Raw genomic sequence first — 26,423 nt, 5'->3', positions numbered from 1 at the left:
ACCACCACCACCACCACCACCACCACCACCACCACGAAACTGCTCACCGGGAGAAGGGCTCATCACAGAAAAGTGGGAAAGATTTGATTGATAACAAAGTCCGGCAAAAACCTGGAATTGGAACAGTGGCAACAGGGACCTGATTTTAGACTGGCTTGGAGAGACAGAAAGTACATGTGTGTGTGTACCATGAAGATGGCAATGGGTATACTGTAGTTTTCCTTGGTTGGAAACCTCGCTTGAGACGCCTCCCTCCCTCCCATTCATTCTGCTCCGCGGGGCCCTGAACCTCCCATGTCCTGTCCTGATGGCCCCAGACAGAACACTGGGGTGGAAGAGAGGACCGCTTGCTCGGGTCTACTAGGGGGCAGGAGAAGAAAGTTTCACAGCCGGCTTGGCTTGACCCCGGAGGTGTGGGGAGGGGTGTGCGTGTGTGTCAGGTGAGGGCGGGGGTCTACACTCTCTCCTCACCCCTGCCTCGTGATTCGGCGCCCTCCGCGTTGGCACCGATTTACACCCCCCCCTCCGCTCCCGGGAGAAGCAGCAGCGGGAGCAGCCCAGCTCTGCTGGCCGGAACAGCCGGGATTACATAATCCTGCCTCTTCACTCTTGCTGCGATCCCCACTTGATCCCTGAGCTAGAGCCGCACGGGAAACGCGGAAAGGGGGGGGGAGAGAGATCTCAGTGTGTACGGGAATACCAATACACACATACACACGACGGAAACACGCGAACGCGCGCCCTCGCAGGCAGGTACACACGCACACGCACACGCACACACACACCTTGAAGGAATCCAGAGGAGTTCGACAGCAGAGGCCCGATTCATCCGATCCACCAGCCCACACCGCGGGGAAAAAGAGAAGGAGGGGGAGGACTCCGACGATCGAGTGGCTGGGCAGCAGGCAAGGCACTGTAGCTGGACAGGTGACAGGCACCGGGCAAGCTGGCGGGGAGGGGAGGGGAGGGGAGGGGGCAGGGAAGGAGGGAAGAGAGAACGGGCGGGGTAGAAGGGGGCTGGCTCTAACCGACCGACCGGCGACGACGGCCCGCAAGGGGAGGATCCTATACACACACACACACACATACACACACACCGCAAGAGCAGCCCCCCTCCCCAACACGCGCTTTCGCCAGGCCACCCCGGGGGTGGCGAAGGAGCCGCAGACACACACACACACCAGCTCCTCTCTGCATCCGTGGGATCCGGAAACTTCAGTCAGGGCGGTGGCACTGCAGGGAGCCCAAGGATCGGGGCGGGGAGATGAGGCGGGCGGAGTGGGGGAGAAGTATCCTGCTCAGCTTTGCCAAAGAAGCGAGAGCCCTTCGCACGCGGTCCACTGCAGCCCGGGAAGGGCTCCGGCGCCCAGAACTTTCCTCCCGTCCCGTCCCCTCCTCACCCCCACCCCGCCCGCCGCCCGCCACCCTTCCCTGGCCACCGTCTACCTTTCCGGACCAGCTGCCCGCTTTCGGAATACCTGAGGCTTAACAGGCACGGCGGCTGCCCGGGCTCGGGATGCGCAAGCGGCGTCTGCAAGGCTAGCCCGGCCGTCCTCCCGCCCGCGAGGAGATGCTGAGCAGCTGAAGCGCCGCAGGAGGACGCGGGTTCTTACCTCAGTCCCGCCTGCCCTCTTCGCCTCGGGGCCCTCAGCTGCCGCCCGCCGCCGGGCCCATACGGAAGCTGCCTTCTCTTCCGAGCTGGAGGAGGAGGAGGTGGAGGAGGAGGAGAGAGCGGGAGCTTCCCCTCGTCGAGGGAGAGGAAGAAGCAGGCGGCGGCGGCGGCGGCGTCAAACCCGCGCTTTCCCCGCTCTCCCTCTACTCTGAAAGCGCAGCCTTCGCCCTTCCATGGCGGGGGTGGCGGCGGCGGGGGCGGTGCTGCTGCTGCTGCTCTGCTCCCTCACCTTGCGAGCCCCCTGAGGGGGCAAAGGCAGTCTCCCTGCGGGGCTGGCAGTACGCAGCCCTCTGCGGCACCGCCGCCGGCCGCCCTGCCCTCGTTTCCCACCCCCAAGCGGGGTGTCCTCTGCGGCATAGAAGGAACCGGCCTGCCCAAAAAGCTTCGCCTCCCCGCACGCGCCGCAGCCCGGCGCTCGAAAGTTGCCAAGCTTGCTGGGCAGGTCGGCTGCTTTTGGTTGGAGCGGGAGCGCCCGAGACGAGCGCGGCGGCGCAGCCCTGAGGGAGGCGGTGGCGGCGCCTCCGGTTAACCTCTTCAGGCCCGTCGCGTTGACGGGAGGGGGGGAAGAGCCCCCTCTGGCCAGCCTCGCGACACCCCCCCCCACTCCGGGTTAGAAAAAGAGGCGACCCGGAGAGATGCACAACGAAGGGAGGCCGCCCGAGACGGCCCGCTGTGGCCCCCTTGGTGGCGGCGGCGGCGGCGGGAGGTGCTGGGCGGGGGTGAAGGGGGGCGGCGGCGGCAACGGGCCGTGCAGGAGCTGCAGGAGGGAGAGCGCCCGTGTTAACACAACGGGCGACGAGCCGCACTCCGTCGCTCTGACCCTCTTTTGGCCTGAAGCCACCGGGCGCTGCTTTTGTGTGTTTTTCGCCTAGCCAGCACTCGTGCCTAACGCGGGGCTGCCTACAAAGTTATTTTTCCCCCACAGCTCTCGCCGGGGGCCCGCCGGCCTCCCTTCGGCGAGCCAGTGACAGAAGCTGCTGGGTGGTGTGCTTTTTTGTTGCTGTTATTCGTTTTGTTTTGTTTTCTGGTGGTGGCGGCGGAGAGGAGACCTTTCTACGCTTCCCCCCCCCCCGCGCCCGCCCGCCTGCCCTCAAAGCGCCACTAGCCGCTGAGCCATCGGGTGACCCGCCAGGCTACTCCATGTTCCTTTGCTGTTGCCCTCATCATCCTTGCCAAGCCACTCTTCCTCCCGCAGGACTCTACCGCCAGCCTCTGCCTCCTGGTATTCTGTTCCAACCGCTGACAGATGTCCCCCGCCTTCCTCCCTCTCCCCCGCCACCCCCGTTTTATATATTTGATGGCCCTGACGTTCTTCTCCTCAACAAAAATACACCCGCGCTTGCTGCGCGGGAGGGGAACCGAGAACTGGCTCACACGGACCACCCACTTACCATGAGGAACCAGCCACATTCATGGAAGGAAGACAGGCCCCCTGCCTCAATGTGTGAAAAGTCCACGGGGGTCTTTCTTATCATCAGAACATACAGGCGAAGGAGAAGAAGGGGCTCTACTACTGTGGGGAAACGACCTTGTGCTTCCAAGCGGAGTCTTTAGTCACCCTAGGCATGCAAAACTAAAAAGAGTTTCTCCATCCAGAGGATATTTGGGTTGTGGAATTCACTGGCACAAGACCTAGACATGGTTGCCAACTCGGATGGCTTTAAAGGGGGATTAAATACATCCAGGGAGATTAGGGCATCAATAGCAACTTGTCAGGATTGGTGATGTATCTCCAGTATTCGAGAGCGTGTGCCTCTGGAAAGGCTGTACTGTACAGTTGCGCTCATGTTTTTGTTGGCAGGCTTCCCTTAAGCAACTGGTTGGCTACTGTGTGAACAAGACCTCGGACCCCCCTTTGGTCTAACCCAACGCTTCTTACCTAAAGGCAAGGGACCAAGGTTCAACCTCAGCATCTCCTGTGGGAAGGATCAGTAGCAAGTGAGGGGCAGAGACTTCCCTCCCTGAAGATATATTGTCAGTCTGGTGTAGACAGTAATGGGTAAGGTACAAGGCTGCTGAGAAAGAGACAAAGTGAGGCAGCAAACAGGTGCTAGAATTTGCAACACTGTTAAGGTAACAGAGTGCCCTTTACCACCTGCAGTAGCACAATCTGCAAGGATGCTGTTTTGCACAAGACAGTTAAGACAATTATCACTTCCCTTGATCTTAGCCATTAAGACTTAGCCATGCTTCTGAGATCTCATTTTAGCTCATCCCAAATACTGCATGAAGTTCTATAAACCCAAAAGACCTAGCTGGCTAACAAGCTAGATACGATATAGAATAGCTAGCTATTGTATTGACGTCTGTACCTCTCTATTAGTATGAACACTCTCATTGTGACTAGAGACATGGAACAGAACACAAGAGGAATTACCGGAGCAACAAAACACAGGATCTGCACTGCTGTGATGATGGTGATTCTGAATGAGAAACCACAGTCTCAGGAGACTGGTTTCTCCTTCCAAAACAGATTCATTGGCTGTACCAGTTCCTTTTGTTCCTTCCTCTGCTATGATGGTGCCAGCCCCACAGTCCATCTGCAGGGCTATGGGAAAGGAAGAATAGTCTTTTACTCTGCAGGAGGCATATTTGCCATGTGTCCATTAACATTAATGTTTCTGAGTGGAGCAAATGCAACAGATACCATGCCTCTCTTCCTCCTGCCAGCCTTGAAAAATACGCCATTTGCATCCTATCTTCCTTCTACCAGTTTAGGCAGAAACCTTCAGAACACTGCCAAAGAGCCCGAAAAACCCACAACAGCCATTTCAAAGAGGCTTCCCTTCCATACATCAATCAGACCCATTTCTTGTTAGCTCTGGTGCTGCTCTTACATCCTGTACCTGCAGCCCACAACCTTGGCCCAAACACAAATGGAACTTCTCAACTCAATATTCCTGTTTCTCAAGCAGTGCTACTTCTCTTAGTCCCTGGCTGGCAACTCCATGGTATTGGCAAAGAGTTGAAGGGCCTGCAACCTTGGTGCTACAACTTGACTGACGCCCATCCAAGCCAAGACCCTGGCAAGGGTTTCGTATCTGCCTCACCTCCTCCTGCAGTGACAATTGCAGAGGATTGGTGGAAGCCTTCTTTCAAGCAGCTGTTTACTGTAATTATCTCTGCCACCTAGCTTAGGCAGAGGAGTGAGCAGCTAATGGTGGTGCCAAACAAGAGACCACTCATGCAATTAGCAGTTATGTGAATGAATTTTTAAACATACATCTAGATGCAGGGGCTCAGTCTGGATCTTGGCTTTGGCATCAGAGTACTTAAAAAAAAAGATTTACGAAACTATTTCTAAGCTGTTTTGCAGAAAATATGTCCTCTCTAGGTGGTTTACATGAAAATTAAAATTAAATTTCAGCAAAATATAATAGTCCAAAACAGCAGTGAAAAGTATACCACAATCCAACCTGGCTGTTATGTAGAACCAATCAAGCCACTGAGAAAAGAGCAAGGGTTCACGTCTGGCCCCTGCTGCAGTCCTGCTCTGGATCAGCAACCCACTCATCCTGCCTGGTCTGCTCTTGGGGCTGGGGAGGGAACCTTCAATACTAGTGGGAACTTTTCACTCATGGATAGTATGGTGGGGTAATTCAGGTGAGGACCTCAGCAGGAGACCAAGGGATTAAAGTTCTCTCATCTTTAAATTCCAAAACCCATTTGGGGGCCCATTACCACTACTTTAGAGCTTAGCAATCTTCAGCAGCCCGTGGGCTGCCCATGTCCTTCCTTGGAGTTTAGAAAGTGGCACCAGCTCTCATGATCCCAAGTCCCAATTATTTGGTGACTTACTTATTTATCTCCAAAAGAGAAAAAGCACCCTTGTACCTTCTAGTGGTGAAATTTTTGAAAAGTTTTTGAAGTGGTGGGAGGCAGAGGTGTAGGGGCCTTAAAACATGGCAGATCTGTGTCCATAACCCAGAAAGCAGAAAGGAATTCTTTGAGGAGCCCCCCCACACCAATTGCTTTTTAATGTTGTTTAACTTAGTCATGGTAATGTATACTTTAGTTACATCCCCTATGGATAACTGTAATGCATTCTCTGTGTACTCACTGTGATTCTCACAAACCTCAGGCTCTTGCCAGGTGAATTGCCCTTTTATATGAGCACAGAGGGACTCCTGTCCTTGAATCCAACTTTTTACCATACATCAAGACCCTCTGCGTGCTCCTTCACACCATTCTCTCTACACACATGGGACACTCCATTACTACCCTTAAAGTGTAACTTCTGAATGCTACCACTTCATTGTGATGAGGAACCCTTAAGCTGCTATTATGCTTTGGTAGAGCAACTTCCACTCACTCTGAGAAAGGTATTTATTAAAGCAACTTGTTGCAACTTAAGCACTTAGGTAAGGCTACCACCACCAGTTCTGATATCAGAAACTTTTAAAAGGTACCTGTTTCTTCCCCTCCTCAATTTGTTTGAGATTAGGTCAAACAGCAACATGAGTGCTTATGTGATTCAGTTTGTATATACAGTAATGTCTATCTGGAGCAGTCCAATCTAACATACAATTACAATAATCTCTGCCCTTAACCTCTTGACCACCTTTCATACAGTCTTTTATTATACCTAATCCAACCCTCTCAGGCTATGTCCCAAAAACAATCTAAGCCTAATTCTATCTCTCCATTCATCTCTTCTAAATGCTCACCCTCTCTTCCATACAGTCTAGTTCCTCCCCCTCAAGACTGGGGAAAACAACTGAATATAAGATTCTGTAGAGGTATTTAGGTTGCCCCTGCCCCATGGCCAGAATAATCATGTGTGTCACTCATCCAATGCTTTTCTATCACTCAACCCATTTATTCCAGCAAGTGAACAGCCAACTGACCTATATCTACATTATTTACAAAACAGCAATAGGCATGTATGGACTGAACTCATCACACTCATCTTTGAAGATTGTTTAGAACCTTCAGCTGTGCCCATCTATTTCATACCACTAGCAGCACAATCCTTTACATGAGAAGTAAACCCCACTGAGTGAGTGCAGAAGGGTTCACTCTTCCAGAAAAAGCAGGTTTAAGATTGCAACCCTGAAGCATTTTTAAAAAAGATAAATCTTTAAATACTATTTTGAGCTTATGGGGAAGGAGGTTAGGGGTTCCTTGTCATATGTAATATTGGGGCACTACCATTGCATGTCCTGAGATGTTTGCATGTCTGTTGCAGAAGAGCCAGCTGTGCTTTTGGAAGGGAACTGTCATTCAGGCTTTTGTCTGTGATGCTGTAAAACTGGTCTGTCCAAAGACTATGACAGATCTACCCAAAAATGTAAAGCAATGATAGTTGAACTAGTCATCATTTCCAAGTTAACAAAAAAGTATTATCTCTAAATAGAATATTGTACTAACAAAGACCCATAGGCACTGAAAGCTGTAACTGAGAGCTCTGCAGTGCATGTAAAATAAGACCTGCATCACTCAAAGTCAGCATTTTCTAAGAAAGCATCAGCTGGCAAATTCCAATGAAAAATACATCATGTGCTATTTGGGTTGTGCAACCATGCAACTAAGAATGGATGCTGCCAAAGAGAGGACTCCTAGCACTCACAATTGGGAGGCCTTGTGCAACCATTCTTCCTTAACAGAAGACATGGGGAAACTACAAAATAAAGATCATGTCACTTGGAAGGTTCTCCTCACACAAGAGTTTATGAATGAAGCAGGATAGTTGCAAAACAAGAGCTTCTTAATGAATGAACTCAGTAACCATGACGGAAACACAGATATAATCAAGTACAGTATCAGTCTCAAAATCTCAACAGGATTGATGACAATTCCCCTTCATATCTAAAACTTCTCAGTTGAGTCATATAACAGATTAAACTGCGTAAACCAGCTATACATAAATCTGCAGTGGACAACTACTTATATAGATCATCCCTTAGTCTCTTAATTAGTTACTGCTTACAAAAATAAAAGGAAGCTGCTCCAACATTGTGTATAAAAATAAAGCTTTTTATTTCACTATAAAATAAGCACCATTTAAACAAAGGGCGCTTTAGTCCTCTTCTCCAAGGAATCCTTCTTCAGCTCCTCAAAGAGGAAAAGCATTTTGCTCACCATGGAATCCAGCAATCCATAAACCTAAAAGTAAGAATCAACACCAAGAAGTTTTAAGGACAGAAGAAGAGGGTGGAAGGGCCAGGACAGCAACATTTTAGAAAGAAGAGAAGTATAAACCTTAGATTCTTAGACACAGCTTCAACTACAGTGGACCCTTGACTTACAGACGGCTTGACTTACAGACTTTTTGAGTTACAGACTTCTCTGGCCGCAAAATTTAGGTTTGACTTGCAGACTGAGATTTGACTTACAGACCAGAAAAAAACCAAAATGGAACAAAAACGGCCTGTTACGGGATTAATCGGTTTTCAATGCACTGTAGGTCAATGGAGACTTGACTTACAGACTTTTTGACTTGAGAACCGCCTTCCAATACGGATTAAGTTCTCAAGTCAAGACCCCACTGTACCTGTAAATCTTTCTCCAAATGTCATTGTTTCTGTTTAGGGCAGGAATGGTAGCAAATATTGCATGCTGTTATGTTGTAACACACATCAGGGATCTGAACTGAAAACTGACTAAAGCCCAAACCTAATCCACTTTGGTCATGGTAAATTTATATTTAAAATGTTGTTTGTGTTATGGCTACAGTATGTTTGCTATGCTTTGCAATCACTGTGGAGCCCTGAGAACCTGCTTCATATGCTAGTATGTATCACCTCCATTAAGCCCATAGGATACCAGGCACAGAGGCCAGAATGGATCCATGCAATTGACCAAATGGGTGGCCAATTCCATGCAAATGCTCTTAATTGTGGCATTCTAGAGGGGGAAGGGAGATGGACACGCACATACACACACATAGGCATAGCATTACTGAAAGCTGCCTCTGCCTAACCCCCAGCCCCCCCCCCATTGTGAATGGATCAGATCTCTTTCTAGGGAATGGGAATCTTAGAGCCAAGCTATGTATTCTTCAGCAAAACTGGACTAAAAGAGAAAGGATTGTACTTTCAAATCAGTCTGATGCATTTTGACTTGAAAATAAAGCCTGCTGAATTCTCATGATTTTCTTCCAAGTAAATGTGTAAAGAAATGCAGGTTAAGATCCTTTCTGTAGTATCTTAAGAATTAGAAGTTATTTTTAAAAAAATGCAACTTATGTATCTCTATTCAGGTTTTCACACTGGAACTGCAACCAGTTTAATAGTTTATAAGAGGCCAAGCTAACCTGGACCAAAATAGAATCTTCAATGAGTGTACAAAGAAAGGGGGACGGTGTGATAGGTAATACACAATTTTTATGGGGATAAAGGATTTTCATTTCTACTCATTGGATACAGAAATATTGCCATTTAAACATTTTATGGCCAAAATTGTATGAAGAAACACAATTCAGTCTTTCAGTGATCTATTGCGTACTGTGGACATCCTTTTCTGCACTTCTGAGCTTCTGCTACTGTGGCCCTTCAACAATGGCAAACTGAGGCAAGATATAATAATTGTGTGTCATCAAGTCAATTGTGACTAATGGCAATCCTTTTCAGGGTGTTCTAGGTAGAGAATACTCAGAAATGGTTCACTATTCCCTTTTTTTGAGGGCATCCTGGGACTGTGCAGCTTGTCCAAGGCCACACAGGCTGGCTTTGCTCCCAGAAGGCACAGTGAGGAATTAAACTCACAACCTCTGGCTCAGCAGCCAAATGGCAGACTGAAGAGATATAGACATTCTTAAAACCACTGTGTTTCCTCCTGGTTGAGGAAGCTACAGAATGTTTCCCTCTTGGGAAGCACACTATGCTATTCAAAAGGATAATTAAAGCAATCTGCATTTATTTTTAATGAGGGGGGGGGGGAGAGACTGAAATTACCACCTGCAGGTGTGGCTCCTTTTAAGCTGTTTACCTTACATTATGTTGGTACAAAGGAAAAATATACTTTTAGAGATTATACAGAAGTCATGTAAAAGATTAAATGTTTTTTTCACCCCCAAATCAGGAAGCATTCACTTTCCAATCTGAGTCCTCTTGCTGAGCTTTCTCTGTTTAAGCCTGTTGGCTGAAAGACTGCCGCTGGACACCAAGTATCCTTTTCCTAATGCAACATATCCAGCCTTTTGGACCCGTGCCAGATTCTGGAACTATTTCTAGTGGTATATCTTAGCAAGTGGTGGTACTGCTGCCTCAGTAGAAGCTGAGGATAACAGCCAAGGTGAATTCCACTACAGTCTTATACCTGGTTCCCTGAGAATATGTTTCACTGAACTCAGAGGAACCGACATCTTGGTAGACATGGACAGGCTTTCACTGTTAGAAATGTTTTACTCTCTATTTTGCTTTCTGCTTCCTAATTAAATTGTTCCTTTAAAGTACTATGGTTCTGGCTGAGTTTATGTAGAATAAAAGGCATGGTTCACTGTTTAGGAGGCCTGTGGCCTTCCAGATGTTGTTGGACTACAATGTCCATCATCCACAAGATCCTCAGACATTGCAAAAAACAAAAAACTATATAGAAGCAAAAGAAGTCCTGGACATTAAACCAATATGGATATGCCTTATATTATACACTAAACTCAACAAAAGCTTTTTTCTGTCTCAGTGGTGCCACAATACCTTTACTTTAACAGGTACTTCTCTAAGATCTTTGCTGATGTGTTTCCTCCTTAACACACACTTGAATACTCCAGACCAGCAAACTGTTAAAACTTTGGCTTTTATAGAGGTGCTCACACTTCTCAAGGGCATTTGGTTAGCAACACCTGGCTGCTACTTAGCCTCTTAATTCCTATGGAAGCAGTAAGGGTGTACTTAGTTTTTCATACATGGCTTCTCCATTTTGGCTTTATTTCTGCAAAACAAATTATGACATGGTGGAGGAAATGTTTTTCTTCATCTGAGGTTGCATTTACCTCATTTTTCAGACCTGCTGAGGACCAGATGATTTTTATTATGTCCTGTTATATAAGACCATATTATTCAAGGAGGGTGTTCTTTCTTTTTCACATAACTGTACTGTATATTGCTTTTGTTTTTTTGCAATATCTGTCTTAAGTTATTCACCCTAGTCTTAGCCCAATACTATTAATCCCGGAAGTAAATGACATTTACTATCTTTCTACATTGGACAACTTAGAAGAGATCAGAAGTGAGACCTGATTCACATTTAGGTGCTGGGTGACATTCCCACCTTAAACACATCTACTGAGAAGGAAGCACCCCTTATGTTACAGTGGTAGATATGCACAAATAGGCTGAGAGCTTCAATTAAAGTGATGGGCACATGAGCAAAGGTCACACGATGGACACACTTACATCAACATAAAGTTTCTCGTGATACTTTTCCTGCACAACTGGATCTACATGTTCTTGGCGAAGTCCTTGGAGTTCTGTTTCTGCAGAATCCACTACAAAAGAAATAGCTTCCTTTGCTTCCTTTGTAGAAATTCGTGACTTCTTCTCTTCTTTCCATTTGCCTTTCTTGCTATTTGTGCGATCCTGCTAAGAGAAATGCAAGTATAGTAATGGGAGAGCAGGGCAAGCCTCAGTACTAGTATGATGAGAAGGAAGGGAAAACCTCCTCCTATCAGTTTTCTTCACACAGCACATAATCATTTGTTGTGTATCAGGGGACACAACACTTTTGCCATCTTGTCCTTAAGTACCTTTTTGCTAACCTAGAACCTCCAAATATTACTACATTTTCTCGCAGCGATGTCATTCCAGATCCACGATTATATTCATTACGCTTTTTTTGCAACTTTTCACAGTCTAAAATAGCCTTTTTGAGGTGTTATGAGCAGAACTGTGCACAGTATTCTACATATCTCTGTTGTATACATTTGTAAGAGACCATGTGGAATTTTTGGCACTGCAGTCTTAACTGTTGCTTTCTTACCTAATAATTCCTAGTATGCAACATCAGACTGTAAGTGGAATTAACAATTTTTTTGCTCTAATGTGCCTCACTTTACTTTTCCTTATATTGAAAGGCACTTGCCAGTTTAATGCCCGCTCACCCAGTTTGAAGAAGCTATTTTGAAGCTTTTTGCTGTTTCTCTTTTTTTAATTACCTGAAACAACTTGGTGTTATCTAAAAATCTGGTCACCTTCCCAATACATATTCCTGAGGAAACCTACTACTCACATCCCTTCATTATGAGAAACAGCTATTAAAAGCGGACATTGAATGTTTGACAGGAACTATCCTTTCAAGTAAAGGGTAAGCTCAAATCAGAAATCAGAGGCATTTTCAGGTAATGTGTCAAATATCAGCCAGAATCCTATTAGGTACTGTAGTTATGCTAGCGTCAGTGCAGTGGTATAAATGGCAGCAGTGAATTGCTACTTGTATCCCTCCATGCATAGCCATTGCTCAACAAAACTAGTGCTCACTGAAGGATACAAGAGGCAACCTCTTAACTAGCAGAATTGCTTCACTTTACACCACTGCCCAAAGCTGGTGTAACTAACCAATATGATCCTGGTCATTTCTGCTGAACTGAGGCCAAAAATAGACATCAGAGGACAAGCAATAATTAGAGCTGAAAGTATGTTAACAGTTGCACTGAGGCAGTCTTTCAGTGTTTGTGAAATCATATTTCAGTGCTCCTGCTGTGACACTCAGACTTCAGGCTTAGTTAAGAAATGTTCTTCTTCCATTTGTGGGCTATCTCTAACCTCTGCTTCATTTCCCAGTACTGTACCCCAACCACATACAGTACCTCTTTCAATGCCTTTCCTTTGTCTTTTTCTTTTGCAGCAGCCTTCTTATCCTCTTTCTGAACTTTCCGGTCCTCCTTTCCGGTCTTTACAACAACTGGCTTTACCTCAACTGTGCAGAAAACAAAGCAACTCACTTGTTTGAACCAGGCAAAACTAATCCTCATTTCACTGATCTTTCAAGTGATTAATGCAACTAACCCTTTGCCAGGTAACCAGTAGTGAAATCTGAAAAAGCCAATAAAATCTGAGACCTTGTTCAGCAAAGAATATTTGCTAGTGATTCTCTACTTGGATGAAACAAGCTCAGAGAATAGCAGAATTATTTTGTTGGCCTGCCCTACAGGGCTTGGTTGGGTTGCATTTTTTATATAATTGTTTAATTTGTTTCTTGTGTTTAATTTTGTACAGCCACCCAGATCTATACAAAATATCGCTCTGGGCAGCTTGACCCATCACTAGTTGGGTGGGGTACATAAGCCAAATAAAATAAAATAAAATAAAATAAATATAGTCTCTAGAATCCTAAAGTTGGCTGCAGGATCCTAGGAGTTACAATCTTTTTTTAAAAGGAACTTTCTGAGGCTCTGGACAGGCCCTCCTTCCAACCCCTGCTGATTCTGCAAAGCTCAACACACACACCCCAGAAAGATCTGGTCTGCTGGAATGAATGTTTACCTGGTTCTTCTGGGATAACTTCTGCATACGTATCCTTCTCGGGCATACCAAGCAAGGACCTGAGCAACAGAGATTGTTTCACCAGACCATCAATTACTTCACGCCACAACTGGAAACTGGCATATAAAAAGAAAATAGATTTTATTTCTGGATGGAAACATGAAGAAGAGAAGGACAGGCAAAAGCTTATGATCTGCCTTTCAATTATTTTATTTATTCTCAGAATCTAAAGGAAACTAAAACCAGAAGGAGCTGTTAGCTGCTTTAAGTAAGCTTGACAGGTTGAAAGGCAATATGTCTCAGACTTCTGATGTCCAAGACAAACATTGCTCTTTTTAAAAATTCAATTAGATTAACACTGGAGGGAAATTGTCCTTTGACATATGAATAAGCTTATTTTTGAACTCCAGTGATTGCTCCCTCTGCCCACCCCACCCCCATATTGCGTAACTCATTCTTACACAAGGGGAAGAGATCTAGGATCAGTAAATGTATTGGCCAAAATCTTGTTGCTTAGTGTAATAAACTGCACTAGCGTAGACCTACTGAATCAATGGGAATTTAGTGAGTCAAGGCCTACTCTAACTGCAACTAAAGTAGCAACTAGAGTAGGCCGATTTAAATCAATGGAACTTATGAAGGAGCTGACTCACTAAATTCCTGTTGACACAATGCGCCTTCTCTAGAGCGATTTATTATGCTAAGCAACAGGGTTTGGGTCATTATGTACCAAAAGCTCCAGGCAATTTGAAGATCTATTATGATGGTATTCTAATGAGGCAATCTGTATCCATAGTTTTTTAAAAAAGCATTCAAAGGAAGCCATGGATCTCTCTCTGTCCTCCTATTTCAATTACACCAATGACTCTTGGCCTCCTAACCAGAATTACTCACCTGCTGTCTGTTTTTCTATCTATGGTTTTAAGAGCATCTGGAGTAATGGTTTGAGTATGGCACTGGAGCCAAAGAAACCAAGGTTCAAATTCCCACCCAGCCAATGACATTGGGAGACTCATTGGCTTCTGTTCTAAGCTATATCATGAGGTTGTTGCCAGGATAAATAGGGCTAGAAAAATATATGCTGCCTTGGGCAGTTTGGAGAAACACCAGGGGGGTGGAGGAAGTAAAGATTGTTTAGAAACAGCCTTTGTAACAAATTGTGTTGGTCAGAGTATTTGACAGCAGCTTGGGAGATTGACTTCCAGGCCCCTCACAGCCAGTCACTCTCTCAGCCTGGCCTATTTCTGAGAAGAACCATCTCTGAGAAAGAACCATCTAGGTCATCTTGAGCTTGCTGGAGAAGCAGTATAGATGTAACTAATAAACATTAGAGGAACATTTTGCGCAAAGATGGACATGATAAAGGACAAAAATGGGAGGGACCTAACAGAAGCAGAAGACATCAAGAAGAGGTGGCAAGAATACACAGAGGAATTATATCACAAAGATGTGGATATCCCGGACAACCCAGACAATGTAGTTGCTGACCTTGAGCCAGACATCCTGGAGAGTGAAGTAAAGTGGGCCTTAGAAAGCCTGGCTAACAACAAGGCCAGTGGAGGTGATGGCATTCCAGTCGAACTATTTAAAATCCTGAAAGATGATGCTGTTAAGGTGCTACATTCAATATGCCAGCAAGTTTGGAAAACCCAACAGTGGCCAGAGGATTGGAAAAGATCAGTCTACATCCCAATCCCAAAGAAAGGCAGTGCCAAAGAATGCTCCAACTACCGCACAATTGCACTCATCTCACACGCCAGCAAGGTTATGCTCAAGATCCTCCAAGGTAGGCTTCAGCAGTATGTGGACCGAGAACTCCCAGAAGTACAAGCTGGATTCCGAAGAGGCAGAGGCACTCGAGACCAAATTGCTAACTTGCGCTGGATTATGGAGAAAGCCAGAGAGTTCCAGAAAAACATCTACTTCTGCTTCATTGACTATGCAAAAGCCTTTGACTGTGTGGACCACAACAAACTATGGCAAGTTCTTAAAGAAATGGGAGTGCCTGACCACCTTATCTATCTCCTGAGAAACCTATATGTGGGACAGGAAGCAACAGTTAGAACTGGATATGGAACAACTGATTGGTTCAAAATTGGAAAAGGAGTACGGCAAGGTTGTATATTGTCACCCTGCTTATTTAACTTATATGCAGAATACATCATGCGGAAGGCTGGACTGGAGGAATCCCAAGCCGGAATTAAGATTGCTGGAAGAAATATCAACAACCTCCGATATGCAGATGACACCACTCTGATGGCAGAAAGTGAGGAGGAATTAAAGAACCTTGTAATGAGGGTGAAAGAAGAGAGTGCAAAAAATGGTCTGAAACTCAACATCAAAAAAACTAAGATCATGGCCACTGGTCCCATCACCTCCTGGGAAATAGAAGGAGAAGATATGGAGGCAGTGACAGATTTTATTTTCCTGGGCTCCATGATCACTGCAGATGGAGACAGCAGCCACGAAATTAAAAGACGCCTGCTTCTTGGGAGGAAAGCAATGACAAACCTTGACAGCATCTTAAAAAGCAGAGACATCACCTTGCCAACAAAAGTCCGAATAGTCAAAGCTATGGTTTTTCCTGTCGTGATGTATGGAAGTGAGAGCTGGACCATAAAGAAAGCAGACCGCCGACGAATTGATGCCTTTGAATTGTGGTGCTGGAGGAGACTCTTGAGAATCCCCTGGACTGCAAGGAGAACAAACCTATCAATTCTAAAGGAAATCAACCCTGAGTGCTCACTGGAAGGACAGATCCTGAAGCTGAGGCTCCAGTACTTTGGCCATCTAATGAGAAGAAAAGACTCCCTGGAAAAGACCCTGATGTTGGGAAAGTGTGATGGCAAGAGGAGAAGGGGACGACCAAGGATGAGATGGCTGGACAGTGTCTGCGAAGCAACCAGCATGAATTTGACACAACTCCGGGAGGCAGTAGAAGATAGGAGGGCCTGGCGTGCTCTGGTCCATGGGGTCACGAAGAGTCGGGCACGACTAAACGACTAAACGACGACGACGAATAAACAACAAAGTCTAAAAAACATTTCCTTTGCTCCCATGCGTCGATCCACCTGGTGGAAGCCATTGCATCTTCTCTAGGGTTGCAGTCATCTACCAAGGGTTGTATTTCCCCCTTTCTTTGTATTGTTTTCATGTGTGTTTTCTTTCTTTTTAGCAAAGTAAGGCTAAGTTTGGTCTTTGGTCTTGTTCAGTACCAGCAACATACCATATGTGATACATGAGGTCTTCCTGAGTCTTCAGTGGGATCGTACAAAGCTCCAGGGTTGCTCTGTTGAGATAGGCTAGGGCAGTTTCTCGTTCATCTTCATCAGGAACTGTCAGCAAGGTCTAATGAGAGAGAAACCACCATCACAATAATCTTTCAGAGCTTCACATATTTCTTGTTATCCCCTAGAATGACAAAGGGACAGAATGGACAAAAGAGATGCTTCCCACCAAGGCCTTGCCAAATAAACCATTTGGTGAAATGAATACCAGTAGGCCAGACTTGCATGCTTCCACCCTGCTCGTCTCCCAGTTCTGCTCCCTTCACCATGAAAATCATCTAATGTCCAAATTCAGAAGTATATATATGTATGGATTATGGACTCTTCCTCTATTGCATGCACTCCGATGTGTTAAAGAAGATGCCTCTGAAGAAAAGGGGAAATGTGCATTTGTGATTCTAGATTTTTTTTCCTGGAAACTGGTGTTGAATTATGTGTGCAACATCTAAAGGCTGTATGCACTCTTTCTACTATCTTCATTGTGGACATGGTGTTATCATTCTTTCAATCAACTAGATGGATAAGTGGACTTGACTTGGAATATTCCAAAGTTAGGAGAAATAAAGAGCACTGTTCATTCACCTGTTTAAAATCTGTGATGGAAAGATTCCACTCCACCCGACTGACTTCCTCCATGTGGTTCATTTCCTCCACAGCAGTTCCATCCAGCTGGCCTACCACTACCTCTAGGAGAGACTTCTTTACTCCTGAAACAGCTGGGGAGACACTTTTGCGGCATATTGCGTCATCAGGACTCTTCTGCCGTGAGCTTGTGCCACTCTTTGGTGGGGATGATTCACTGGCAATGCTTTTCCGATGACCTTCGTATGAATATACCTCTATAACTTGGGGGGGATTCATGAGTTTATTCCAAAGATCATGAAGTTCCTTTACCACTTGGTGTTTATAGTGTAGCTTATAATGAAAGGAGATATAAAATGAGACATGTGAACCAACAACAGGATTTTGGCCATAGCACAATATCATTTTTTTAAAAAATGCAGTTAAGAGTATGAATTGCACCAAAAACAACTACAGAGGATCTTGTAGCACCTTAAAGACTTAGAAATAAATTATGGTTTGAGTTTTCATAGACAAGGGATTACCCCTTCAGATTCAACTTACAAATGAACATTAAATATAATGGCCAAAATCCTGTTGCTTACCGTAGCAAATTGCACTAGAGTAGGCTCATTGAATCAAAGGGATTTAGTGAGACAGCTCCTCCAGTTGATTCAAATGGGTATGCTCCAGTTGTTACTGGCTTTAGCATAATAAGTGGCAGTTACAACAGCCCTATTTGAATCAGTTAAACTTATGGAGGAGTTGGCTGATCAAGTTCCCATTGATTTAATGTCCCACTCTACTTTAGTGTACTGTGCTAAGCAACAGGATTCTGGCCATAAATTATTAAAATATAATTGTTGAAATAAATATTTCCATACAGTCATGGATTGCAGGATTTCTTCTCATCATAAACGGACTTTATATACAGTTTTTTTAAGAATAAAAGTCAGGTGGCATTTTCTATCTTTTGAACCTTTTGGCTTTCAGGGTTTTGTTGTTTATTGTTGTTTTTAAAGGATCTGGTGTACAGACGAGCATAGGAAATGTCACCTCTAGGTTCAGATACAAAAAAGGAGTGGCTTCTAGGAATCAGGAATCAGATTTATATACTTAATAGGTCTGAGAGCTTTCCCATGGTCTTCTGTCTTGTTTCCTAACACCCTGATCTGTATCAACATAATGATACCCTTTCACTCGAAAAGGCAGACATTACCTCTGGGTTTTTTCTATGGAACAACTCTTCTTCTGTGACATATGCATCTAGAGGAGATCGTACTCGCTCTGGCGTACGAATTCGGTCAAGCAATTCCTTCAAGTTCTCTTCGACTATAACAGCAACCTCTTGGGTTTCCAGATTGCTCTAATATTTTAAAAAAAAAAAATAGTACATGAGGTTTAGCAGTCAACTTCCATTCTAAATGTCAGGTAATACATATTTCTTATAATTTCTTCCAGAGAAAAGCAGACTGCAGAAATTAGTAAGGAAAAGTAAACCCTGGGTTCTGCTACCGGACGAAAGAACAAGGACACCAGGGAGGTTCCACCCTTTCTACTCAGGAAGAAAAAGAAAGGAAAAGGATGCTTTGATCCTCATCTGGATAGAAATACATATTATCCCACTTACCCCTAGCATCATTAAACATATCTTCCTCTACCTTCTATCTTCACCCTTCCCTCTTGTGTTTTTCATCAGCAAGGCTGAGGACAATATAGTCTGTGCCCTATTTTCTGAGCATTGGGGAAACAACACTGGGAAGCTGTTTCACCATCCATTTAATTACCTCTAATTCACGCCTCATCTCAGATGATATATCTTCATATATGGCAATTCCCCATAGGGTTACTTGTAGCAAAGCTCCACCTAAAAGTATAGGATGAGTACCAAACTCCCAGGATTCACTGAAGATTCCCGCATTCATGGATTTGAAGATGAAAGAAAACTTCCTGGTTTCTCCAGGCAATATTACCCCTAAGAGAAGAAACATATTGGGAAGTACTAGTGAAAATCACTCCTATAAGAGCCCCTTCACATGTTGCTCTTATATTTTATCATCTGTTATTTCACTCACTCTCTCACACACACATCCTCAAGGCTTTGGAAAATGTATAACATGTATTTTGCTATAAATACTGTTTGCTATGCTTCCTTCGTGTGTATGTTTGAATGATCACAGTTCCCTACTGCAAGGCCTTGTAGGGAAATGGAGAGCAGACTACACTTCCCCCCCCCCCAAGATCTACTCTGTTTTTAATTAGAAACCCAAGATCCACCAACCAGAACAAAACACTAAAGACAAACAATTAGCATTAAAGGCCATCTTGGAATTTATTGTCAATACCCAACCTTAACAGAGCTCACAATCCTTTTTTTAAAAATCGATCTCTTGATATCTTAAGTGTTCCCCATTTTGGCATCTAGTGGAGGTAGAAAAATTACTTTGTTACTTTTACTACTAAACATCTGGTAGTAGAAGCCTTTGCCGATCTGATGCACATTACAGTATTCACTAGCAGGTCCTGATACACACATGATATATATACAGAAAATGGTAAATATGTGTTTGTAATGTACGAAATGATCCAGGAGAAAGAGAGGTTACTTACCTGTAACCATGGTTCTTCGAGTGGTACTCTGTGAATCCAAATGAATGGGTTTTACTGCGCCTGTGCAGGACTCCTCGGAATCTTCTAGAGCTTAAAAACATGTGTTTAGTAAGACGTTCTTCCATGGTGCGCATGCTCCACCCTCCTATAATACCTCAGTTCGATCATGCCTGCCACTGTCTAAGCTCTGAAGCCCCAAGACAAGCAAGTGACAGACAGTGGGGAGGATGGGCGGGATGTGTGGATTCACAGAGTACCACTCGAAGAACCATGGTTACAGGTAAGTAACCTCTCTTTCTTCTTTGTGGTCTCTGTGAATGCACACGAATAGGTGACTAGCAAGCCAACTCACTGGATGGAGGGCCGTCATGCCAACATCGAAGTCAGCACAGCCCTGCCAAAACTCTCCTCCTCCTTGGCCCTGACGTCTAGAAGATAGTGTGTGACAAAGTCGAAGGCGTAGACCAGGTGGCCGCTCGACAGATGTCAGAAACCTCAATACCACGCAGCAAGGCAGTAGAGGTGGCCATCGTGTGAGCTTTCAGCACCTCTGCCCGAGTCTTTCCCGCCAACACTTAAGCCAGGGTAATAGCACCTGTGATCCACTTTGATATAGGCTGTGAAGAGGCAGGACACCCCTTTCCTGGGCCATGGAAACAAATGAAGAGGTGAGGAGAACTATGAAAGTCCTTGGTTCTAGAAACATAAAATGCCAGGGCACGGATCACATCAAAGAAATGGAGCCTGCTCTCAACATCGGAAGAAGGAGAAGGAAACAACGTTGGAAGGATCAAAGGCTGATTAACATGAAAACTTGAAACAACTTTTGGTAGAAAAGACACATCAGGATACAGTGTCACCTTATCCAGATTAAATTGAATATAAGGGGCATCAGTCCTTAGGGCAGCCAACTCACTCGCTTGTCTAGCAGAAGTAATCGCCACTAGGAAAAGTGTCTTGAAGGAAAGAAGCTTTAAGCTCGTACAAGCAAAGGGTTCAAATTGGGGGGGGGGGGTGCGAACCAGTGCACGAAGCACAACCTGAAGAGACAATTGAGGGAGTGGGGGTTTAACCGGAGGGCGAATGTTCTTCAGACCGCTAAGAAACTTCTTCAGAGTTGGGTGCAAAAATCAGCATGAAACCTCAGATCCAATAGGTTGATAAGAGACAATAGCTAAAACATAAACTTTGAGTCTCGAGTGTGCCAAACCTCGATCAAACAGATGACGCAGGAAAGCGGGGAGGGTGCTTAGAGACGCTGGAATTGGAACTAGACCCATAGAGGCCATAAAAGAGGAGAAAGCATTCCATTTATAAGAATATAATAACCTAGTAGAAGGCTTTATGGCCTTGCCCAGGATGTCTGCCGCCATGGAGGCACCTTGCAGGTTGTAAGGGGGAGAGTGTCATGAGTTCAGCCGAAGAAGATCTGGAATCTGAGGGGTTAATTACAACTGAGGAAAATGCTGGGCAATTAGAAGCACAGACAGCTGAATCACCGTCAGATTCTCCTCACCCAGTAGCCAGAGTGAGGGCTAAACTTTGGCAAAGACTCATGACACGAAGGGCAGAAGATCACACGAATGCTTCCCATAGGAACATCAGGTCGACCAGCCCTGAGTTTTAGCAGGATGAAGTGTTTAGATGACTTGTTGCTTGCACCCAGAGGCTTGGAAGTTTGTGGAAGCAACAAGTCAACACTGTCTGGCATCCACGCTCCTGCTTATCCTGGACCCTGTTCTCTGGACCCTGGGCTTTGGACTCTGACTGCTATGGTTTGTGTTTTGGCTTTGGCATTTTGGTATCTGCTTTGCCTCTTCTGGACTTCTGATGTTGGACTGGTTTATTGGACTGTTGCCTGTTGAAACCCCCTAGGAACATGACAGAGAGACTCCAAATCAGGGTGACAAATCATGCCGTCGCCATGAGTCAGGAGGTATGGCTGCAGAGGTAGCCTGAGGAAGTTGTCTGACATGGTCCTTACATGGGCAAATCATCGCTGGCAAGGCCACCAGGGAGCTATCAAGATGGCATTGGCCTGGGACTGCTGGATCCTGACTATTGTCCTTTGGATGAGAGGAATAGGAGGGAAGAGATAAAGCAGTGACTTGCACCAGTCCACCATGAATGTATCACCTCAAGAACCTAGGCCTTTCCCTGCTCGAGAACAGAACATGCTGCACTTTGAATTGTCCTGACTGGCAAAAACGTCCAAGGTCGGGGTACCCACTGACTGCAGAGACTGGCAAAAATGGCGGCATTGAGAAAACCACTCGTGGGTTTGGGTGGTAAGACGGCTCAGGCAATTGGTGATGTTGACACATGAATGGTAACTGGGAAAATGTGGTGGTCGTAACACCACTCCCAAAGATGAATCACCAGGTACAGCAGGGAAAGTGAGTACCGCCCTGTTTGTTGATATAATACAGGGTGGTCATATTGTCTGTGGCAATCTGTACTCCTCTGCCAACTATGAGAGAACGGAAAGTGCGAAAGGCCTTGATGACCACGAGCATCTCCAGATGATGCCGATCATGCTCCCCATAATGGAGCTCTTAATAGTCTGCCAAGTATCGGGAGTGCTGAGGGATGTAAATAACATCCTGATGCCTAGGTGACTGAACCAGTGGAGAAACATGGTGCCACTTAGCCAAATGTTTACGCGGAGGAGAAGCCCATGCCGAAACGTCTGAGTTCGAGAGCTGAGTAACAGTTGTCATCAGAGGTGTTAAGGTATGCTCCATAGTAGATGGTGATCTCAAGGTTGAAGGCCTCAGGGATTCCTCCCAGAGAAAAGATCGAAGACGCTGCAAATGAAGCTTAAGGGCAGGTCTGGTCAATCTCTTGCATTCCGGGCAGGAGCTCATCTGGTGTTGTTCCCCCAGGCAAAACAAACAGCAACCCAAGAGGGGAATTTTATTGGCACACGAGCTGCAACACTTGAATGGGCCCGTCAGGGCCATAAAAAGGGTGGGTGTGAAGTGGGGGGAAAGGGGGAGAGGGGAGAATCAGAAGAAAGAAAAAACTCAAAAGGAAACGTCCGAAACAGAAGAACAGATCTATCCCGAAATCCAAATCGTAAACCGTGAGACAAGCCAAAAGTCCGAAAAATTCTAACAACAAGAGGTTCGCTCTAGAGATTGCCAAAGAAGTCCGATTTCAGTGGCGGCTACAAGGAACTGAGGCATTACAGGAGTGTGGAGCATGCACACCACGGGGGAACGTCTTACTAATCACATGTTTTTAAGCTGTAGAAGATTCCGAGGAGTCCTGTGCAGGCGCAGTAAAATGCATTCGCATGCATTCACAGAGACCACAAAGAAGAAACTTGAAGTAGCATAACTGACTTCATTTTACAGGGTGACTCTTTGCTGGGGCACTTCACATTAACTTCACATTCTGTAATCTGTCTTCTTATTAGTTTGATCCCCCACATCATAGCCTTTGAGTCATGAGGCGTTCTGCTCACTTCAGTAGCATCTCTTTATCACTGTGAAATGACCTGACTTCTGAAGGACTTCTGACAACTATGTTCCAGGCAGAAATGATCATGAATCAGGACAATTTGACTACTTTTGACAGATTCTTCTCCCCTTCATTTGTTCCACAATACCCTTTTGCTTTGTCCTGTAACAGCAGAAGGAAAGAGCCGATCCACTCTCCTTATTTTCCAACAAGGTTCTTCCTTGATATCTAGGAGCTACTGCTAAAACCTAAAGATGATCTTGCATACTTGACTGGATTCACTATGTTCAATACAGACTCTTAGGGAACCTCTCCTTTTTGTGCATATTTGGAGTTTATATGAAGACATCAACTGCCAACATACCAGACATATTATTACCCACCTGACCTGGTGTTGAAGTAAAAATTCGGTGTCTTTTTCTTCCTTTTCTCTTGAAAGGTAAATGGATGAGGCAACCTTCGCCAATCATACCAGATGGCAGTTGTGCCATCATTGCTCACTGTGAGACGAGATTCTGCCTTCTCACCTACCAAAATCTCAAAGGTGACACGGGCAGCAATGCCAATTTCATCCTACAGTATTGGAATTAAAGAAAACAAAACACATGGGTGCCTGCAGTAGCCAATTTCTGCCTGGTCATGACATTCCACCCCATTACCTCCCAGCCCAGGGCCAGATAAGTTCCTTGAAATCTCCTGTCCAACAAAGACTCTTAAAAAAAATCAAGCTAGGATGTGGTATTACAAATCCAGTTTACCTTAGGAGAAGTGGTCTCAATCCAGCGAGCTGGTTGTCCACAGAATTTCAGAGAGGGACCTAATATTGGTTCTGAAAACACATCTGGATATTCTTCTAATGGGTCCCTACCAACCAAAGCAAAAATATGAATTACTCACAGAAAATTACTATGCTTGGAAGGAAATGAATCTGATGGTACCTTGCAGGACTATTAGCCAAGAACTAAGTCAGAGTTTCGTTGAATAAATAATTACTGCATGCCAGCTTGTAGTTATATGAAATTTAAACCAGATATGGACATATATAAATGATTTTTGAGGTGATCAAAGAAGAGAATGAGCAGAGCTCCATTTGAGAAACAGATAATCTACTGTGGGAAACCCTGGCCCCACCTCCCAGGTGACCAGCAGTTGGAGAGTCTCCAGGCAAGAACTCCATGGGTTCCCGTTTGGGCTTATGAATCTCAACAGCTTTTATTAACAGAACAGCAGTTGCTCCCACTGTCTCTTCTCCCACATTCCCAGGGGGCTGAATTTCCAGCATTAACCTTCTGGGTAGTCTGTCAAACGGGGCTCTGCTTGGCTTCACTGGGCCCACGGAACGTCCGGGTCCAACTAAGTGGGAGGGGAGGAGTAGGCCAGGTCCAGGTCACAGCCCTTTTAAGGAGGGATGGTAGAGCCAAGCGAGACGGACCAAGGTCTGCCAGGACATTCCTCCCAATGCCTCCTTTGCTGCTCCTTATTGGCCCTTGCACCTCTAGCACTAGAGTTGGGATGGGAGTGGCTCCTATTGAGCAGCAGGACATCAAGGCTGAAGCTGCACAGGACCTCCATCAAGTTGCAATGTAGGGGCTCCTGATCTCCAGCCAAATAGGCTGGGCAGGAAGAGATGGCACCAAACGTCCTCTATCCCACCTTGTATCTCCACAGAGGCACAGAAGATGGAATCTCATTCCTTGACTGCCTCTCACCATGTCTCCTCCTCTGATGGCAACCACCCTCATTCCTCTACTTCCAGCCCTTTGATTCCTGCCATTGCCTAAGGCTTTCGCCCTTCCTCCAGCTGTGGTGTTGCTTTTCTGCTTGCCAGGGGTCAAAAGACTCTCTTTCTCCCATTCTCCTGTGGGTTGGGACCAGACAGCCCACCAAGGCTCCCCAAGGTGACCCTTTCACATCTACCTAAGGCCTATATTTGCCAGAGACAGTAAATAGGTGTTCAGACTGTACCACTTTGGATTACTGGTATGGTTTCACATGACTGAATGCCCCTCTGCACCAATACACAACCTGCCAGGATTTCTGGGAGTTGTAGTCCAAGAACATCTGGGAACCCAAGGTTGGGAACCACTGCTCTAAGTGGTTTCATATCTGATTTCGGATCCTGTGTGGGCACAAATATTAAAGTGGGGGAGGGGGTATTTCCAGAGAAGAATTAGAAATGGGGAAAGCCTATGCATCCACTCACTTTCAATGATTTTGTTTGTTTTATACACAGACCACCCTTCTCAGTTGTTCTGCAACTGCTATCATTTTTTTCCCCAGCTTGTGTATTAATCCTGGGCGTTGAATGTCTGTTTCCCTCAGGATGCCTCCTTTTTATTAAACCAATACCCAAAGCACTACTTACTGGCTTTTTTCTTCTTGAGCACTTTCTTTATCTTTATCACAGGGTGAAAAACGTTCTGCTGACACATTGGTGAAAGGCTGATTCCTCCCTACAACTTCCAAACCATCCAAGTCCTTGAAGAAAGAAAGACAGAAAGAAAGAAAGAAAGAAAGAAAGAAAGAAAGAAAGAAAGAAAGAAAGAAAGAAAGAAAGAAAGAAAGAAAGAAAGAAAGAAAGAAAGAAAAAGAAAGAAAGAAAGAAAGAAAGAAAGATGAATGCTTTTGGACTTGCCTTATGCTCCTATTGGTTTGTTAGATGTCCATTTGTCTATGGATGGACTGAGGACTCTTACCCTGATGGTAGCCCTATTCCTCTCTTACAGATACTGAACACATGAGGAGAGGGAGTGTAATAGTCCCTCCCCTCTCTGTTGCTCTGCATACATGTGAGGAGCAGGAAGAGAGGAGCTTCCTTTAGCCATGGTTCTTCCCACACAATCTGAAGTTTTAGTGCTTCAAATCACACACAAAAATGCTCTTCTCTTGGGAAAGTCATCTTTCACTAGGAGAGGAGGAGAAAGAACTGGTGATTGAGGGTGGGGCTGGATGGGGCTTCCCCACTCTTCTCTGCTTGTGCTTGAATAGGGCTATTGGGTTGTGTGTGTGTGTTTTGTTTTATGTTAGGCTTGTTTTTCTCTTCTGGTCTTCATATGTTAACTATCCATAGGGACTCTTTTCTGACTGTAGCTTGATTGTAAGGGTTCTCTACTGGTAGCATTCTTTTAAAATGTTGTCTGTCTTTAAACATCAGACGTGAGGTAGACATTTCTTGTTGTATACAAGGGGCTGTGATCACAGTGTGTCGCTATGTGGGTGAGGTGGAGATGGAAAAGAAAGATAGAGATCTTGTGTCTTTCCATAGTATGGCTATGTACTTTCTCTCAAGTAAGTCATTTTAAGGGAAGGTGCACACTAGGTTCTGCTTGAATGCTGCAAAAGATGCCATGGAGTTCCTCCCCTCTATAAAATTTAGTCATCGTTCTGGCATTTCATCAGACATATGTG

The 26,423-nt window shown here is 45.2% G+C and overlaps 2 protein-coding genes and 1 long non-coding RNA gene across 13 annotated transcripts in view; 1 reads left to right on the top strand and 2 right to left on the bottom strand.

Annotated features, from left to right (window-relative positions):
• Positions 1 to 1,756, bottom strand: part of EPN3 (epsin 3) — a 43,432-nt gene extending 41,676 nt beyond the window's left edge. For 6 of the 8 annotated variants that reach the window (XM_020815162.3, XM_078386084.1, XM_078386087.1 and 3 more), the window contains exon 1: positions 786 to 971. The gene's annotated coding sequence lies outside the window, so the exon portion shown is untranslated. Of the gene's footprint in view, positions 1 to 785; positions 1,019 to 1,613 lie in introns of those variants that run through there. The other 2 variants (XM_020815153.3, XM_078386086.1) reach the window with 2 other exon arrangements.
• Positions 794 to 25,631, top strand: LOC144586923 (uncharacterized). The gene is made up of 2 exons (XR_013542036.1): positions 794 to 927; positions 25,423 to 25,631. It is a non-coding gene; the product is annotated as an uncharacterized LOC144586923 (long non-coding RNA).
• The window catches only part of MYCBPAP (MYCBP associated protein), a 36,879-nt gene continuing 18,083 nt past the window's right edge, over positions 7,628 to 26,423 (bottom strand). For 3 of the 4 annotated variants that reach the window (XM_078386082.1, XM_078386081.1, XM_078386079.1), the window contains exons 9-19: positions 25,381 to 25,493; positions 23,774 to 23,879; positions 23,399 to 23,588; positions 18,728 to 18,915; positions 18,160 to 18,306; positions 16,962 to 17,294; positions 16,319 to 16,440; positions 13,093 to 13,208; positions 12,417 to 12,526; positions 11,008 to 11,193; positions 7,628 to 7,777 (exon numbers count right to left, since the gene is read on the bottom strand). In XM_078386082.1, coding sequence (XP_078242208.1) covers positions 7,676 to 7,777; positions 11,008 to 11,193; positions 12,417 to 12,526; positions 13,093 to 13,208; positions 16,319 to 16,440; positions 16,962 to 17,294; positions 18,160 to 18,306; positions 18,728 to 18,915; positions 23,399 to 23,588; positions 23,774 to 23,879; positions 25,381 to 25,493 — 1,713 coding nt within the window. In that variant the 3' untranslated portion in view covers positions 7,628 to 7,675. The remainder of the gene's footprint in view (positions 7,778 to 11,007; positions 11,194 to 12,416; positions 12,527 to 13,092; positions 13,209 to 16,318; positions 16,441 to 16,961; positions 17,295 to 18,159; positions 18,307 to 18,727; positions 18,916 to 23,398; positions 23,589 to 23,773; positions 23,880 to 25,380; positions 25,494 to 26,423) is intronic. The other variant, XM_078386080.1, reaches the window with a different exon arrangement.

Source organism: Pogona vitticeps, chromosome 2 (genome assembly GCF_051106095.1).
Source record: "Pogona vitticeps strain Pit_001003342236 chromosome 2, PviZW2.1, whole genome shotgun sequence".
Taxonomy (NCBI): domain Eukaryota; kingdom Metazoa; phylum Chordata; class Lepidosauria; order Squamata; family Agamidae; genus Pogona; species Pogona vitticeps.
This window is presented reverse-complemented; position numbering and strand designations above follow the sequence as displayed.